This window comes from Trachurus japonicus, chromosome 19 (genome assembly GCF_045865225.1).
Source record: "Trachurus japonicus isolate A0001 chromosome 19, Traja_1.0".
NCBI lineage: Eukaryota > Metazoa > Chordata > Actinopteri > Carangiformes > Carangidae > Trachurus > Trachurus japonicus.
In genome coordinates this window covers 10,701,879-10,718,432 of record NC_140925.1, presented here as the reverse complement: position 1 = coordinate 10,718,432, position 16,554 = coordinate 10,701,879, and the positions used below count along the sequence as shown (strand labels likewise).

Sequence of the window (16,554 nt, the reverse complement as noted above, 5' to 3'; positions counted from 1 at the left end):
GGGGCTTCAGCACAAGACGGACATTACATACGAGCATCATGGAGGTATTTGGATGTTTTTTTGTGTGTGTTTTTTTACGAAGAGCTCCGGTGTCCCTTTGCAACCGTTATATGGACATGCACTGCTATGCCGAGACCCCCTGTAACTCAGAGAAGCCACGGAGGAATCTGAAACTTCTTCCAGCCCTTAGTCAACATGAGGGTGAGTAGATAATGAGCGAAATATCATTCTAGGGTGAACTATCCCTTTAACGTATACACAATTGCTTCTGCAAGAGAAAAAAAAGGTGAAATAGACATGAAACAATTTATCCTCACTCAAAATTAATACACAGGAGTGACATAAATGAAGTATAAAAACAGAAAAAATACAAATGTACTGAAGAGATATTGGCTACAAATGTGAAGATTTATCACAGTAGTAACTGCACATGTTAGACAAGACTTATTGCACAAGGAACAGAATTATAGCATGTTTAATATTATTATCTTATTATCATCTCTTTGGATGACGACATATATGAACTTCACAAAAAAAATCACAAAAACAACAATAAGGAACTCTACTTTAAAACTTTTAAAAGCCTTCAGTGTAACAGCATGGTCATGTGAGACCATAAAAACCAACAAACTGACACATTTTAGAATCCAGGCTTCATCAACCAGCTAAATAAAAGATGGCAAAAATAAATTTTAAAGGCTTGAATCAGAAAATCTTTGATATTTTTCTCTTAGAAATAAGACTGAAGCATTGCACCTTCATTAATAATTAACGCTTAACAACACAATAGCTGATTCACTGTCTGAAGTCGCCCTTTGATGAAGTGAGTGAACCTGCATTTTAGCTCTCGTCCAGATCCACAGCCCTCAAAAACAAGTCAGAAAAGGTGATGAATTAAATTATATAACAAACCTCTCCTTGTGTCCCCACAGAGCGCCAGCAGATCCTAAAGGGAGTCCAGAGCATCGTGGTGAAAGCCGCCCGTCGACGCTCCAAAGCCCTGGAGCTTGACGCCCTGCGGTTGCCCCCTCCCGCCTCCCCCCTGGACCCCAAGAAGCAGAAAAGCAGCCTCTCTCTGAGCGAGGCGCCCCCTAGAGGTTTGCCGATGCACCGCGGCAGGCAGCCCAGCCCGGAGCTCAGACACGCCACCTCGGACGACAACCTGTCCAGCAGCACCGGGGACGGACCCGGCCTGCAGGTGACCTGGACCCGCCCACGTAACCGACAGGTCGCCACCCAGAACCAGACGCCCAGGGAAGTGGACTTTGAGGCTCGGCGCAAGAAGAGACGCTCACGCTCCTTCGAGGTCACTGGTCAAGCTGTGAGTATCAGCCATAGACTACAGTTTGTGATTGTGTATTTATATCAGTATTAGTACTACAAAGTAATACTTAAAGGGATAGTAGCATTTTTTTAAAGTGGGGTTGTATGATCTACAAATAGCCATTAAGTACTTTAATTGCAGTAGCAGACTCTCTACACTCCTCCCGTTAGCAACGCCAGCCCATAGCCCTGCCCAGAGATTTACAACATACATAGTTGTGAATGGACCCAAAGAAATGGCCTATTTTCGTGGCCTAAAAGAGGTTTTACCTGAAAAAAAATACACAGTTCCATTGTTCACTATAATACAATTTTTTCCAGCCCCTCAAAGTGAAGGAAAAACGCAGTTTTTATTTGTAATAAGAAATGCCAAAGTGGCCTCTCTCTTTGCACAAGCATTTCTTATTACAAGTGTAACAAGGACCTGTAAGTACACCAAAATACACTATTTATTTACAATTCAAGTACATGTTATTACATACGGTTACATAGGTAATTACACTGTAATTAATTAGGTAGATACACAGGAACAAGGACCCCTTAAAATAAAGTGTTACCAAAAAGGCTACTATCCCTTTAATAATATAAAGTGCAAGTATCTTACCAGAGAATGACTCTGGTAGAAGTTAAAGTCGTTTTTTAGAATATTACTTAGCTAAAAGTTTGATATTTACTATACTCCAGTATTAAAAGTAATAAAAGTAGCGATCAGGTAAAATATTGATTATCAGCTTTATTGTATTCCTCACAGTATAGCACAGCATTCAGGGTTCAAACACAGCATATTTACAGTATCTTATCTTTATTCTTACTTATTTACATCTTATCCTGATCACCACCACAAACTTTATTTTGTATCTACAGTAAGAGTAACAAAAATACTTTGGGGAAACATATCACAGCAAAATAACACATTTTTATTTAGAAAATGTAGTGGAGTACAAGTGAAAGTTTCCAGAAATATAAATGATAAAGTACAATACAGATATGTACAACAATTAAGTATTTGTACTTTATTACATTACAACACCGTCTGAGACATGAAAGCAATCAATCGATCACTGATTATTTGTTTATCATCTCTCTCTCTAAGCTCCCTCAGACCAAGACAACCACAACTCAGAGGTTTCGCCCTCTGGACAGCACATCAGACCCCCACCTGCACATTAACGGCCAGCCCCAGGCCCCCATGCTGCGTCCCCAGTACAGAGGTGTCCCCCCTCTCGCCAAAGTCCGGGCGCCCCACAACGGCCAGCAAACAGGTAAACCACCACGCCACACCAGAGACGACAAAGTGACAAAGTTGACCTCTCGTAACGATCTTTTTTACTGAGCTCAGTCTTCATCCTTCATCCACAGGCTTGAACGCAGAGTCGTCCACAGCCCATATGAGTAACCTGAAGCGGGGGCCCCAGCTGCGGCACCCTCAGCCCCTCCTCTACATCACCACTACTGGCACCGGGGGCCAACGCACACGCAGACACTGAGCCGCTGAGAGCCTCCAGAGTCCAGCCTCCACACCAGCACTAACACCAGAACCAGCTGAGCCTGAAATGGAGAGCACCCACACCCACACCCACACCCACCCCCCCGCCCAGATAACAGTGAACACTAGCCCCCTCTGTGACTGACAGTAGGCAGGATGACGAGGCAGTTTGATGGAGAGAGAACCAGACAGGAGCTGGTCTCCTCACCTCCACACAGGTCTCCTCTGTGCTTCGCTGGAGCGACGGCGCTGACAGGCTCTGAAACACGCAAAGCCTGTTACAGATGCCAAAGATCGTCAGACGTACAGTACAGTTGCGCGTTCTGTTTCGTCACGTGTTTCCACTTTTGAAGCTTGTTGTCGTGCTGAGTTAATGTGTTATCGTTGAGTCAGGATGGTGTCAAGCTCATAACGAATGCAACACTGTGTACTAATGTTTGTGCATTATGAGTATATACCTACAGTCTGGTAATGTTCGGTGCTTGTTATGAAGGCCGGAAACAGACGCATTAAGCTAATGAGGGATAATTATGGGGATAAACTTCACAGTCGTGATGTAAATGAGTGCTGAGGGAAAAAGGATATTAAACTATGACAGTGTAAAAACTGTATAATGAGCAGAGGCCTATTGTCAAAATGTTTTGGTATCAATGTTTCTTGTAGTGAGGTTTTTTGAGTAAAAGAAAAAGAAATACTTGATCATCTTGATTGTTGTGCACTTCTGGATTTAAACTCAACCTTGTATTCACACACCCCAGGTCTATGCCTTTTCTTACCCAAACCTGACTGTTAAATGTCTAAATGCTCCGTTTGTGTAGATATACCAGTACCACAGGTTAGTTGGCTGTATTTTTAATGAATTATTTAACTGTTGCCTTTTCTTTTATGTTGTTGTTGTCGTTGTTTTCATATTTACTACTTTCTATGCTTTATTTTGTACATTTTTTTATTTGTACCCAAATAAATTCAAATGAAATATGAGACAATGTTGCTTATTTTCCAGTAAAATGTGTGTTTTCAGGCCTGAGAGAAAAGGAAAATGTTAGTTTAGACAGTCATTTTAGACGCAATTGGGTACAAGATAGAATTGATATATAATGCCTGTATTGTCATTGTATGTAAAATACAAGAAAAAATGTTGTATAGATGTAACATCCACGTTACACAGTCACAGGCATACACACTTCACCTAAAACAGTAGAATAACAGTTTGTCCTCACAAGAGAAAAAAGATATTAAGAATAGGTGTTGAAAAGGAGTGCATGCTGGCTTAAAAACTAAAAGATTAAATGTGATATAACAGGATATAAATCAACATATGAAGATGTGTCTATTCTGATATCGTTTTCAGAATATATTTTAATCCAAAATGATAATTTAGTGCAAAATGCCCCATGGGACCATAGCTCAGGACTCATTGATCTTGTGTAATATCCTAAAATGTCCACTAGATGTTGCACAGTGGCCACAGTTGGGATGAGGAGTATTAAGCCATATGATGGACCATCACTTTACTGACTTCAGAAGTTTTTACACCTACTACAGATATTTTATTGGTGGCAAATTTAGCTTTATTTAGAACTAGTTAAATCCCTTTTATTCGCTTAAAAAGTGGATTTTTTATTTACTGGACGTTATATAAGTACTTTAACAATAGCAGTTTGAGTCCCTTTAGTCAGTATGTAAATGTGAAAACGTTTACTCTGTTAAATTTGTGTATAACGTTTAAAGACCGTGATAAAAAGTCACATAAACAAATTTCAAACGACTTTATTCCATTGTATTCATCAGAGAAGCCCGAGCCGGAAGTCCCGCCTCCTCTTCGCTACCGGACAACGCCTCTGTCCAATGAGGAGCCAGCTGCTGCCCGATTGACAAGCCGCTGGACCAATGAGCGTCGGGATTACGGCTCTCTGGCGGTAGTGCACATACGGCTGATTTGCAACCCGCCGAAGCAACAGCAGAGAGGGAGAAAAAATGTCGCTGCCTTCGTCGAGGACCGTTCTAGGATCAGTGTCCTTTTAGGAGAAATCACACGGCAGTTCAGCTCGGTGAGTGCAGCGGCAGCCGTCACCAGTTGCATCCAAGGTTAGCGCCTTGATTTCGGTCTGTCCCGTCCAGAACCGCCGTTGTTTCGGAGCAGTTTTGCCCGGTTTTTGTGTAACGTTTACGGCCGGCTGTGGAAAAAAACAGCCACGGTCGCTCATGACATGGCAGCCATGATGAATGTTTAGTTATCATGAGATGTTTTGTTGGAAATATTTGTGTCGTTATTTAGTTTGTTAGTTACTTACTTACTTTTTTTTTCTAATTTTTTTTATACATTCAACTTTAGTTTTTTCATTGTAGATTTTAAACGCTGATAAAACAACACGAATAGACGATAAATTTTTTTTTTGTATTTGCTGTTATTTTTCTAAAGTTGTTAGTTTGCACCGCTCATTCATTAATTTTGGTCAAAAGTTAATATGGAAGTTAAAATATATTGTGGACACTTGGATCAGAAACTGTGTCCTCTTCCTTATCATGTCCCATCACATGCACAAACTGACCCATAAACTCCTCATCACTTACTGCATTTGCATTATCTTGTATATTGTTATTATTATATCATGTATATCACTTGGTCACCATGTTACCTAAGTGTCTTTTCATGCATCACAGGAATAAATGTAAAAGTAAGACACCCATGCAAAGTTGAGGAAGTGAATGTTTTGAGGATTTGGATGTGGGCCAAGACACTATAAAAGCATCTGCACCTGTAGTGTTTGACCTATAGCCTACATATCAATCTAGGCTGCTTTAATGTTTAATTGAAAAACTGTAAAGTCAGAGAAAATAATAAAGAGAAAAGCGTTGAATCCACTATTTATTTATGTGAATCATTCATGGTTTTTGCATTTGTCTTAATTTGTTTTTGCTCTAATCTCAGATGAACTGTAGTTAGCAGTAATTAGCCATAGGAAATAAATAGCATATGTTATATAATCTAGATAAATGTATGAAGTGAATTTTTGACTAACATTCAGTCTTTTGCTTTGCTGGATATATTTGTGTAACAAAGGTCATGACTCTGGAGAGATTAGCAGAAGTGAAGGTGTCGGCCAGTTCACTGAGGTGGCTGAGTCCTTTACACAAAGTGAAGACACACCATATAAACAGTAATTTCACTTCACACTCCAATGATACAGTTTCAGTTCTATAAAGTTTCATTTCCTTAATTATCCAAAACTAAAACCAGTCAGCCAAACACACAGTCAGTGTATGTCATAGGCCTACATGTCATCAAAACATTCGTTCATATTCTCATTGTACGTTGTAAAATGTAAGACTTTTTTTTTTTTTAATGCATTTTCAAATTATTTCAAATGTTTTAATGGTTAATTACAACTTAATTCTGTGACTGACTGATATTCTGTTCTTTTTCTGTCTTTTACAGGATAAAACTTGTGCTGTGGTGCTGCCATGAGTGATCATAACCTTTATGAAACTGAACAGCGAAAGTAACACTGACTACACAGACGTTAGCTTCAACAATAACCTCTTCCTGTACTCTATCGCTACATGGGCCTCTAAAGTGTCCTGTGCTGAGCCTGATAACATTTCTGATTACAACCTCAAAATTTGAACAAAGACATGGACCCATCTACTCGGATGGTGGGTCTGGACGCCCAGGGGAACATGGTCTTCACTGTGGTAAAGCCGGTCATGGGCATCTTTCAGGTTTCGTCGGAGCAAGCCGCAGGCGTAGCACAAGGAGGGATGAGTCTGCAGGGTTTATCTGAAAACACACTGGTCCTCCCTCAAGTGCAAAACCAGGCCCCTTTAGATCAGAACCAGGTGGAGATGCACAACATCCAGTCTCATGTCCAGCCCCAGATGCAGGTTTCTGGTCCGGTCCATACCGAAGGCCTGTCCCAGAGTCAGGAGCCGCCTCCAGACTCGAGCACAAACTCAGAGCCCAGTACTCACATGCCGTTTGCAGAAGTGTCGTCACTGCTGGATCCCAACATGAAAGGATCTAAAGCTCGTAAGTGGCCAGTTGTTTGAAGATTACACCTGTTGAATCTTTTATAGTTTCTCTCACAAATGTACAAAACATTCAGGCAAACTCATTATTATCTGAATGTTTAAGCAGAGCTCTTGGGTTTTACTTATGTAGTTTAGTTATTAAAAGTCTTTGTCATTTCAAACTTTTCAAATCTAAGCCTTAATAAATAAATATGACAAGGGATTCAGATTTGATGAGCAAATCCAATTTTGCATTCAGATTTGATTAAATGTTACTCCAAATCCCAACTCCTACTCCTGCTGCCGATGCATTCACCTCTTCCCGTGGCATGTTGCTCTAATTTCAGGGAAGTATCTGATCTCGTACGATGAAATCAAACGGCGCCTTCAGGCCCCGGAGAAGATGTCGCTGCGCTCTTTGGCGGCGTACACTCGGGTCAGCCGGGGCCCAGCCAGCAAGAAGACGCTGCTGGAGTCGCTGAATGTACTCGGCCTCACGCCAAGCACGACTACCTCCGTATCCTCCTCGTTCTCCAAACTCACAGAAGGTGACAGATCTGAGTGTGTCTATATGTGTGTATGGGATGGCATGTTTAATTTGAGTGAGCTGTTTTAAAGGAGACATATTATGCCCCTTTTCCACAAATTAAAATAGTTCCCAGGTGTCTTAAAGACATATCTGTGACATGCTTTGGTCAAAATACCCCAAGGATCAAACATCACAGCTCTTTTCATACATTCAAAACAGCCCTGTTCAGAACGGCTGGTTTCAGTGCCTGTCCCTTTAAATGCAAATGAACCACTGCTTGCCCCGCCCCTTCTACAGGTACCTAGGAGGGGTGGTATTATGCAAATTCGAAAACTAGTTACCTCACTGGAAGACAACTGAGGGAACAGCTTGTAAAACCACATGGATTTCAACCTAGGGATTCTGCACATTACAGATTTTTTTGTCAATTCTTGCATTTTGGGGGCCAGAAGGCAAGACAAACACCCAAATATATGTTAAAGAGCCTTCAAAAAGTGATATTTCCATAATATGCCCCCTTTTAATTTGTATATGTTTCCAGGTGACACCAGGGCTTTGTGCGACGATATGAAAGATTTCGCCCACGACTACATCGACTACGGCAACATGGCCAAACAGCTCATCCCAGAGACAAACACAGTTCAGCACTGGTCCAAAATTATTGAAACTAAGTATGTACTGTGTGTCTTTGCTGTAACATCGCTGTTTTTTTCAAGGAATTGTGGGTAAAGTGAGTGATAACACTTGTGTGTTTTTCCCCTCAGGAACCACCTCGAGGATATGAGAAAATGCTTCAACGACCCCGTCAACAGTGGCGCGTTTGACAACGTCACCCACGGCCTCGGTCTGGGGATGCTGGACGTTGCTCTGGACATGATCGTCATGGTGATCGAGCAGCAGATTCGCATCTTGTCCGGGGCGGCGGCGTCCGACCCGTCCGACTCCGGCCTGCAGTCACGGCGCATCCGCAGGCGCCACCGCAAAACTCGCCCGGCCGACATGGAGAGGCCTCACAAGGCGTCGGAGGGGATCAAAGAGCAAGGGAAGGTCATCTCCAAAGGCAAGGGGCGGGGCAAAGCCAGGAAGAAAGCCAGACAGGAAACAGGAGCTGTGAGTCCTGTAGAAACCCAAGCTGAGCAGTGCAAAGCAGACGATGTGGAGGGTAACGTCCTGACTCTGGTGTCTGTGGGATATGAGACTGTTTCCAGTGGTTTGAATGCAGATGGATCAGTTTGACACCTGCTGCTCACAGGACGACAGGTCTAAAGAACCAGTCACGGTCCCATTCGAAGGGACGTTCAGCAACGGTACAGAGGCTCTGCACGAGTGGAGCCGGGTGGCGCTCCTCGAGGTCGATCACAGGCTGTGACGGAGCATCGGCATCAAAGTGAAACGTGTTCAGTTTGGCGCCTGCAGGTGGTTAGCTTCATTTAGCACGAGGGCTGGAACTGGATCAGCAAACCTGGCTCTGTTTACATGTGACAAACTGAAAAATCCAAAGCACAGAAATGATAAGTAGTGTTTTTTTGTAATGAATTATTTCTTGTTTTTATGTTTTTTTTGTTTGTGTGTGTTAACTTTGTGCTGTTCATTAGCTGTAGACAGAGCCAGGCTTGTTGTTTCTAGCCTTTATGCTAAGCTAAGCTACGGTAGCGTGTACAGATACTGTAGGAAGAGCTGTTAGAGAAACTGGTGAAGCACATTTCGCTGAATGTCGAATTATTTCTTTGAAGTGAATCCTCCACGTTTTGATATGTAATTCAATATATAAACTGAATCTTATCATATATTATTTTTTCATCCTAGGTTTTTAGTGAACGGACAAACAGCTGTGAGTGAAATGGAAACACTGAGTAAACACGTCCATGCACAGGACAAAGGAACAGAAGGTGGTACAATGTCTTCTGTTCCTGTTTGTATGTATTGTCTAGACTTCCTGGCCTGTTATTCTGGAGTAGAGTGAGGAAACATAAAGATGTCTGTTTTTACTTGACCCTCAAGAGCTGAGTGAAATATAAAGATTTAATTTTCATAAGCGTTTTGAATCTTCTTCTTTTTTTTGTCTGGTGGTAGATGTCGCAGAAATTCCTCACCTATTTTTGTCGTGTCTTCAAAGGGCTGTGAATAATGTGATGTCACCTGTAGGAGCACATGTCATTAAGACTAAATCCTACACCTCGGAGGCCCAGGTTCATGTCCTCCGACCCCCCATGGTGTTTGGACACATGTCTTCCCCTTTCTCTGACCTTCCTAATACTGATTGTAAATCAGCATGAGGCTGCATTAATTCTAACCCTTGATATTTTTGTAAGTTTGAGTTTAACCGAATGAAAAGGTTTGTTTTTCTGTTTTGAATTCTCTTCTCTTAGTCCCATATTTCTTCAGATTAAAGGTGGCAACCCTGGTTGTGAATGGAGCACATGCAGCTGTAAAAAGAAAAAGCAAAGTGGCCTCGTATGTTTCATTTATGGAAAGGAAGAGATGTTTTACACATTGGATTTGTGGTTAAAATAAGGTTAATAAGGTTAATAAGATGCCAAAATTGCAGTTCAACCCTGTTTCCATTCTGGGAAAGATGCCATCTAATAATATCCTTGTGTACAGAAACAGACGCCAGATGTCTACCTGTCTGTGTTGTTGTTGTTGGCTTGAAATTTCTAGAAGCCGAAAGGCATTGTGGGAGATTTCCAGGGCTGTAGGAATACACACAGTAGAGTCAGCCAAGTGCTAATACCTGAACTGTACACACACACAGGGAGGGGGAGAGAGGACGGCTTTAGTGAGGATTTTCTCTGTATTAACCCTGAGAGGGGACAGAGGGCCAACTGGAGAACATGGATGACAGACGCCTCAGGTAAACAAACTGTTTGATTTCACACAAAACCAGAGGTTAGGATGTGTAGGTGGGGCGTATCGGTGTGAGGGAAGTGAAAAGTAAAGAGCTGGCTGAGGTAGGCTTTTCCTGAGGTCTTCTCTGCAGCCTGGCACCAAAAGAAAGAAATCAGGAAAAGGAGAAGAATGGCTGTGGAGAGGAGCAGTGTGTTCTGCATGAAGATGTCGACCTGAGAGAGTCCGACCGGCTGCTGTCCAAAGGCCACAGAGCGGAGCGGGATGGGACACCCTAATGTGCCACTCACCTACAGCTACACACGTTCCCACAGGGATAAACGCAGATCCAGTCGACTGCAGCCGTACACACCAAACGGTGAGTTCAACGGTGGGAAAAGTTCCTCATCAGAAGCTGTAGGATCGGGGGGAACAGGCTTTGACATGAAGGTTGATCTAACGTCTCCATTTAAACAACTGACACACTTTTGTTCCATGCTCCACATTGACACACTTAGACAGACATTTATACACTGTCAGCCAGCGAGCAGATTAATTAGTTAAGTTAGAGGTTAACCTGTGTTGAAAAGCACCTCAGTAGTAGTTTGGATGAAGGTTAAGTCTTATTCATTCACACACATTTTTATAGTTTTCTATTAATCTGTATGAATCTGAGCCACAACCGTGTTTATGTCTTTAATGCCTGCTATATTGAAGTTTTAGATGTATTTTCACATCTTTCCTGGAAGCTTACTGTATGTTTCGTATTAATTTCTTTGTGATATGAAAATCAATTAACAGACTCTCGAAACTTGCATAATCTTTGACTGGACTGGAAATCATGAGAGTTTCAAGAGTCCAGTGGCTGATTTGTGACATTATGGAAACCAGTGAAACCATTAGTGCAGTTTTCAAAATGTGACATAAAGTCTATATGATTTGTGGTAAATGGGCTTAAACCTCTGAGACTCCTAATATTCCCTTCACATGTTCATGTCTTCGGTTACTGGTCCGGTGTTTGCTGAGGTGAAAGCTGGGACTTCAGTGTCCACATCACTAATTACTAATGTGTCACTGGTCTCTGTAGCCTATATGTCAACTGAAGAACCACTCACCAGAGAAATGTGGCTCGGTCACCGGACGGTTTCATGTTTGCACAAGCCAGTCGTGGAAAAGCTGAGCAGGAAAGTGGTTTTTACTGTTGAAGAGTCCTTGAATAGAGAATTTGAAGCAGGTCACATCTGCAGGAGGAAATGGACTGAGGCTCAGAGAAGCTCTCTGTTGGTTTGATTGATTTCCACTGGGGTTTAGAGGCAATGGAGTACAATATAGAAGAGTTATACTGGGCTTGTGCATTTGAGAGTTAGTGGACCAGATATCGATCTCTGGTTCAATCATAGGTGAATATTAAGATGCTTAGATTTATTAGAGTGCTGGTGAGCTCCAAGACTTTGGTCCAAACTAGTATTTCCTAACAACCAATGGAGGATTTGCAGTGAAACTTGTTGCAGACAAAGCACCATCAAAGCTCAGGTGACTGACACTGATGATCCTCTGACTTTTCCTCTAGCACCAAGGTTGAGATTCATGGTTTTGAGTGTGTACCTCAAAAACTATTGGATCAACATCAACTTTTCTTCCAATGATGCCTGGAGCATGGGTATTAATTGCTTGTTAGTTAGTCTCTTCTGCTGCTCTTCAGTGTGAGGATCCAAATCATTGGTGATTGCAGGAACTGAGGCACTCAACTCAGAGTTGAAAAATTATGAAAAGCCTTTATGGCTTAATGGCCATGATTTTTCAATCATGAGTGCCTCAGTTCCTGCAATCACCGATGATTTGTTCAGGTTGTTCGAGTACAGTGCTGGTTAGGAAGTGTTAGCATGCTAACTTTAAAACAAGATAGAGACACCTCCTAAACATCAACATGGTAGCATTAAAATTAATCATGCTGATGTTAGCATTTAGCTCAAACCCACTGAGCGGTTCTGAAGCTCATCAAACTCCTGGCTAACTCAAAATGGGTAAATCCATTTGTGGCAACCATACCCTCTATTATCCAGAACTTAAAGTCTTAATAAAATCTAAATGACTGAGTTATATACAAATGTACGTCCCATACAGGCATCACAATGAGGATATTAGTCATTGACATAGATAGATACTTCTATATAAAATTGGACTTTTTAACCTGGGGGTCAACGTGGATTGACTCACTTTTGATTCCACCCCAAGTGGCCATTTGAAGAAGTGCAGCCTTTGGTGCTTCTGTGTTGGCTTCATTTTCCATCCTTGGAGGTTATGCTGCTTGTTCCAAACCAGACAGGATAACATCTGGATGTTCTGCAAGGAGGGATGAAGTGCATGTTTGCAGTCCAATTATTCTCAGTGATGTTTACTCCTGTTTAAGATGCAGTCCTAATGGAGAATCCCAGTTGTACTGTACTGTTTATATTTGCAGTATTTTCTCATTGATGTGTTTTCATGTGTTTTTTTTATGAGCCACTGTGTTTCTCTCTCACTCCACTGTAATGACTTTCATATTTCTCATGCACCCATACAGCATCCATTCCCTTTTACTTGCATCTGATTTTATGAGCACTCGTATGTCTCCCCACAGACAACCTGAACAACGCATTAGGCGCCATCAGAGTCCTCGGTTTGGAGCTGATTGAGGATGAACTTAAACCACATCTGAACACAGTGCTGACCAACATTAAGGAGAGGAGTGAGTTCATTTGCACTCTCTTTTTCACTGCGTGTGTCTCATTTCTAATTGGAATTTATTAGAGGCAGTAAAATCCCCCAAGCCTCCGCTATAACACCACCTGCTAGGCGACATCGAATGCATCACAACCTGTCACAGGCTTCCCGGTATAATGAGGGGATTCAGGGTTATTTTTTTGTGTCAAATAGTCTGTCTTTCATTGGATGAGATTTGAATTGCAAAATGAAGACAGCTCTGCAACCACATGCAATTTACATATTTATGTGTTTCTATACTAGTATACCTTAAGACAGCATGCCTCCCACCTCTAGAGGCAATAATAAGAGCTCCCCCACTCTGAATGATAAAACCTGCAGCAAAACTTCACCTGTGAGGAATGCGGATCTGGGGGTTGAGAGGCTGTGAAGGGATCAATTGTATGACAGTTGTAAGTCCCTGTTAGACGTTAAGCTGTATTTGTGTCTCCTAGCGGGAGAGCAACAGGGGGATAGAGAGGCAGAGGAGGCAAAGACAGGTCACAGAGATCAAGCAGAGAGTAAAGATGGAAAATCCGTAAAAGATAAAACTCAGCACAAAGTTTAAAGGGACAAATTGTTCAAAAACTACAGGTCATTAATACCATAAACATCTGGATTCATCCCTCAAGCCAAATTCTTCTTTGCCTGTTGCTTGTTGTAATATTATCTTTCTTGTTTGCTTGCGTCTGTGTTGTGTTTTCATGTGTGATTTCCCCTGTGTCCAGAGAAAGGCGCTGCCGAGCAGGTCGTGATCAGTGGGATCCTGCCGATCCTGGCCCTGTCCCTGAGGAGCAGGGGGCCCCTCACCCTGCTGACTGCAAGACTGGTGGCCGAACTCGCCAAGGAATGTGAGTTATATATCCTTCTTTTTCTTTTTTTACTTGAGTTAATGAAATATAGGAGATCGGTCGTGTGCTGGACCTTCAAGCTTTTGGTTCCCTGTGGTAATTTCCTGTTTTTGTTGTCGTTTTCCTTTCAGCTATGGTTCGTAAAGGTTTTGGTGACGCAGGCTTGGTCACGGCTCTTCTGTCCGTGCTGACCAGTCCAGACCAGGAACTGCTCCGTCACGCTGCACTGGCCATCTCCCGGATGTGTTATGACAGCTGTAAGTGATGGAAACCACTTACAAATATTTCCCTACAAGTTTTGGCTTCCAATGTTGAAGCTCTTGCCGTTAATTATGACGTAAATGTCAAATTCCTGTTTGCATTTTTACATTGTGGGCTCACAAGGTCAATTTTTTCTCTCTGTACTGTAAGGCAAATACAAATATTGCTTTACTGCACAGAGTAAGCAAGAAACATGGTTTCTCAGTGACAAACTCTAAAACTCACAAGCTACACAGGAGTTTATAGGCATTTTCATCATTTGAGAAATGCTCTTTCTAATAAACTGGACTGTACTAAGTGTTCCTCCTTATCTCTGTGTCTCTTTCAGCCAATCATCAGGAACTGTTGCTCCGTCGAGGCGCCGTGCCCCGTCTTGTTGGCATCCTCATTCGTTTCCCTGAGAAGGAGGCGCTGGAGGAGGTGTGCCTGCACGCCCTCTGCAACCTCAGTGGGATGGGAGTGGCGGAGCAGGCCGGGATGGTCTGGGAGAGGGGCGCGTCCGTGAGGCCGGGGGAGTCGGTGTTTCATGGCATTTCTCCTCACACCTGCGGTTTTGCCTCCTCTGTGACTCTCGTGCGTGTGTCCCAGTGGGCGCCGGGTCAGTACGCCGTCAACATCGAGGTGTTCCAGCGCTGCTCCTCGTCCTTCTGGAACCTTCACGGGAACAAGCGGACTGCTCGTTGGTTCCCGCTCTCCGGCCTGTGGAGTGGGTCGAACCTGTACAAGCTGATCAAGTTCTCTACCAGGAACGTGCCTCGGACAAAAAGTCTGAGGACTCGCGTGTTCCACACTTTTCTCTGACAGCTGAAATCATCAAGCAAACACAGTGGCCTAACCTGACTGGCATACAAAACTCTCTAATAATAATAATAATATCACTGACTGTTGATGTGCTGCAGAGCATGACGGAAAGTTTACACGCAATAAACCTGGACATGCACTCTCTTCATATCTGCTCCTGTTGACATTTATCTTATAGATAATCTGCTTCTTGTTGGTATTCAATGGCTTTATAAATTAGAAGAGGATAGTTTTGTTCTGAAAACTGACTTGTCAACCACTTTCAAGTTAGTGGCTGTTCACTTTACTGGCACACATTACTGTTTGCTTTTTTTGTGCAATAATTGATTCAGAGATAAAAGTAAATGCTTAAATGTATTTAAAAAGTTATTTATCCAAACATGAAAACCTCATAAATGACATCCTTGCTGGTAATTTGCTCACAAGTGCTAGAAATCATCATGAATTTCTGTCCAAGGCAGCAATATTGATATACTGAAGATCTTTTCTGTGCCATTTTTTATAATGGCTCTTCAAATTTTAGCCAACATTTTTTGAATGTCTTTGACATCCAGTAGGCTGAAATTAAAACCCAATTAAAAATAAATAAAACACACAAACAAGGTTTTTTGCATTTTTTGGGCAGTTTATTCAACAACAACAAAAGATGAGCACACAAAAATGACTGTTTATATTGAGCTAATTCAGACTTTTTATTTATTTTTTGAAAACATACCATCTGATTCAACTCTGAAGGTACACAGCTTTCACTATCATGCACTCAGGAACTCCATGGTTCACTTACTCTTAACCCAAACAACTGCTTTTAAATCCCACAGACACCGTGTTGACACAAGCCCCGAATGACAACAAGCCGAGAGCCCACACAAACAAAACAAACAAACAATGGCTCCTGGAAACTCCCCGGTCCACTGAAAGTTTGGCTTCATGGTCCCTGAACTTTACTTTCATTTCATTTAATTCTAATGGGTTTTAAAGCTGCAAGAAAACATGACTATGGAAGCTGCAGGGACAGAGACAGCAGAGACACAGGATAACAGCCGAGTCTCATATTTAGCTGACAAAATTTGACCATTCTCACTTTTACAGGACGTCATAGTCATTTGAGAGACCGTCCTATAACTCAAGGGTGAGTAACAGCCATGATCTTCAGTTCAGCTCACAAACATGCACTTCATGTGATCAGCGATACCGGACGTGACCACTAGATGGCATGCTCGTGCTTTCTAGAAACCTCTATTATTTGCACTGTAAACTTAAAAGCAATGGGAAAACAATTTTTGACTGTGAACACGTGCCCACACACACGCAGACTGAATCTAATAACAACACGCTGCCTGACTGCACGTCTCAGTGGATATTCTCCGATATTTACATAGATTTAATTGGTTTACTTTCCCTCGCTGATACTGAAGCATTTTGTGGTGGTGTCTAAGTTAAATTGAACGCTTGCCTTTTGACTGTGAAACTGTTAAATATGAAAGCCAACACAAAGATAGACACACAAGTGTATCCCTCTTTCAATCTTCCTCCCATTTCTCTTCCTCTAATTACCTCTTTTATTGGTTCCATCCCGCTCCAGGCGTCCAAACGCAGGGGCACGTCCTCTAATCAATCCCAACTTTATTACTCTGGGAGTCACTTAAATATTTGATGTGATAGAGATGAAGCTTTGGAATTATTTACAGGTATACAAGAGGTGCACAACTCTTCACTGTCTTGAT

General features: G+C 42.2%; 3 protein-coding genes across 6 annotated transcripts in view; all 3 read left to right on the top strand.

Annotated features, from left to right (window-relative positions):
• The window catches only part of kif19 (kinesin family member 19), a 37,895-nt gene extending 34,394 nt beyond the window's left edge, over positions 1-3,501 (top strand). For all 3 annotated transcript variants that reach the window (XM_085761279.1, XM_085761278.1, XM_085761277.1), the window contains 3 exons: positions 933-1,321; positions 2,417-2,585; positions 2,683-3,501. In XM_085761279.1, the coding sequence (XP_085617405.1) occupies positions 933-1,321; positions 2,417-2,585; positions 2,683-2,810 (686 nt within the window). In that variant the 3' untranslated portion in view covers positions 2,811-3,501. The remainder of the gene's footprint in view (positions 1-932; positions 1,322-2,416; positions 2,586-2,682) is intronic.
• A 1,144-nt stretch (positions 3,502-4,645) lies between these two features.
• LOC146967455 (uncharacterized) lies at positions 4,646-9,384 on the top strand. 2 transcript variants are annotated; one of them, XM_085761268.1, is made up of 5 exons: positions 4,646-4,860; positions 6,249-6,839; positions 7,168-7,368; positions 7,891-8,020; positions 8,114-9,384. In XM_085761268.1, the coding sequence occupies exons 2-5, from the start codon at positions 6,446-6,448 to the stop codon at positions 8,583-8,585; spliced, it is 1,197 nt and encodes a 398-aa protein (XP_085617394.1). In that variant the 5' UTR covers positions 4,646-4,860; positions 6,249-6,445; the 3' UTR covers positions 8,586-9,384. The 2 variants fall into 2 exon arrangements, with proteins under 2 accessions (XP_085617394.1, XP_085617395.1); XM_085761269.1 differs by having other exon boundaries at positions 4,780-4,897.
• Positions 9,385-10,184: 800 nt separating this feature from the next.
• LOC146967454 (rap1 GTPase-GDP dissociation stimulator 1) lies at positions 10,185-15,187 on the top strand. Its single transcript, XM_085761270.1, has 5 exons — positions 10,185-10,554; positions 12,796-12,903; positions 13,646-13,768; positions 13,900-14,025; positions 14,358-15,187. Exons 1-5 carry the CDS (start codon positions 10,461-10,463, stop codon positions 14,828-14,830), a joined length of 924 nt encoding a protein of 307 aa, XP_085617396.1. The 5' UTR covers positions 10,185-10,460; the 3' UTR covers positions 14,831-15,187.
• Positions 15,188-16,554: the final 1,367 nt, after the last annotated feature.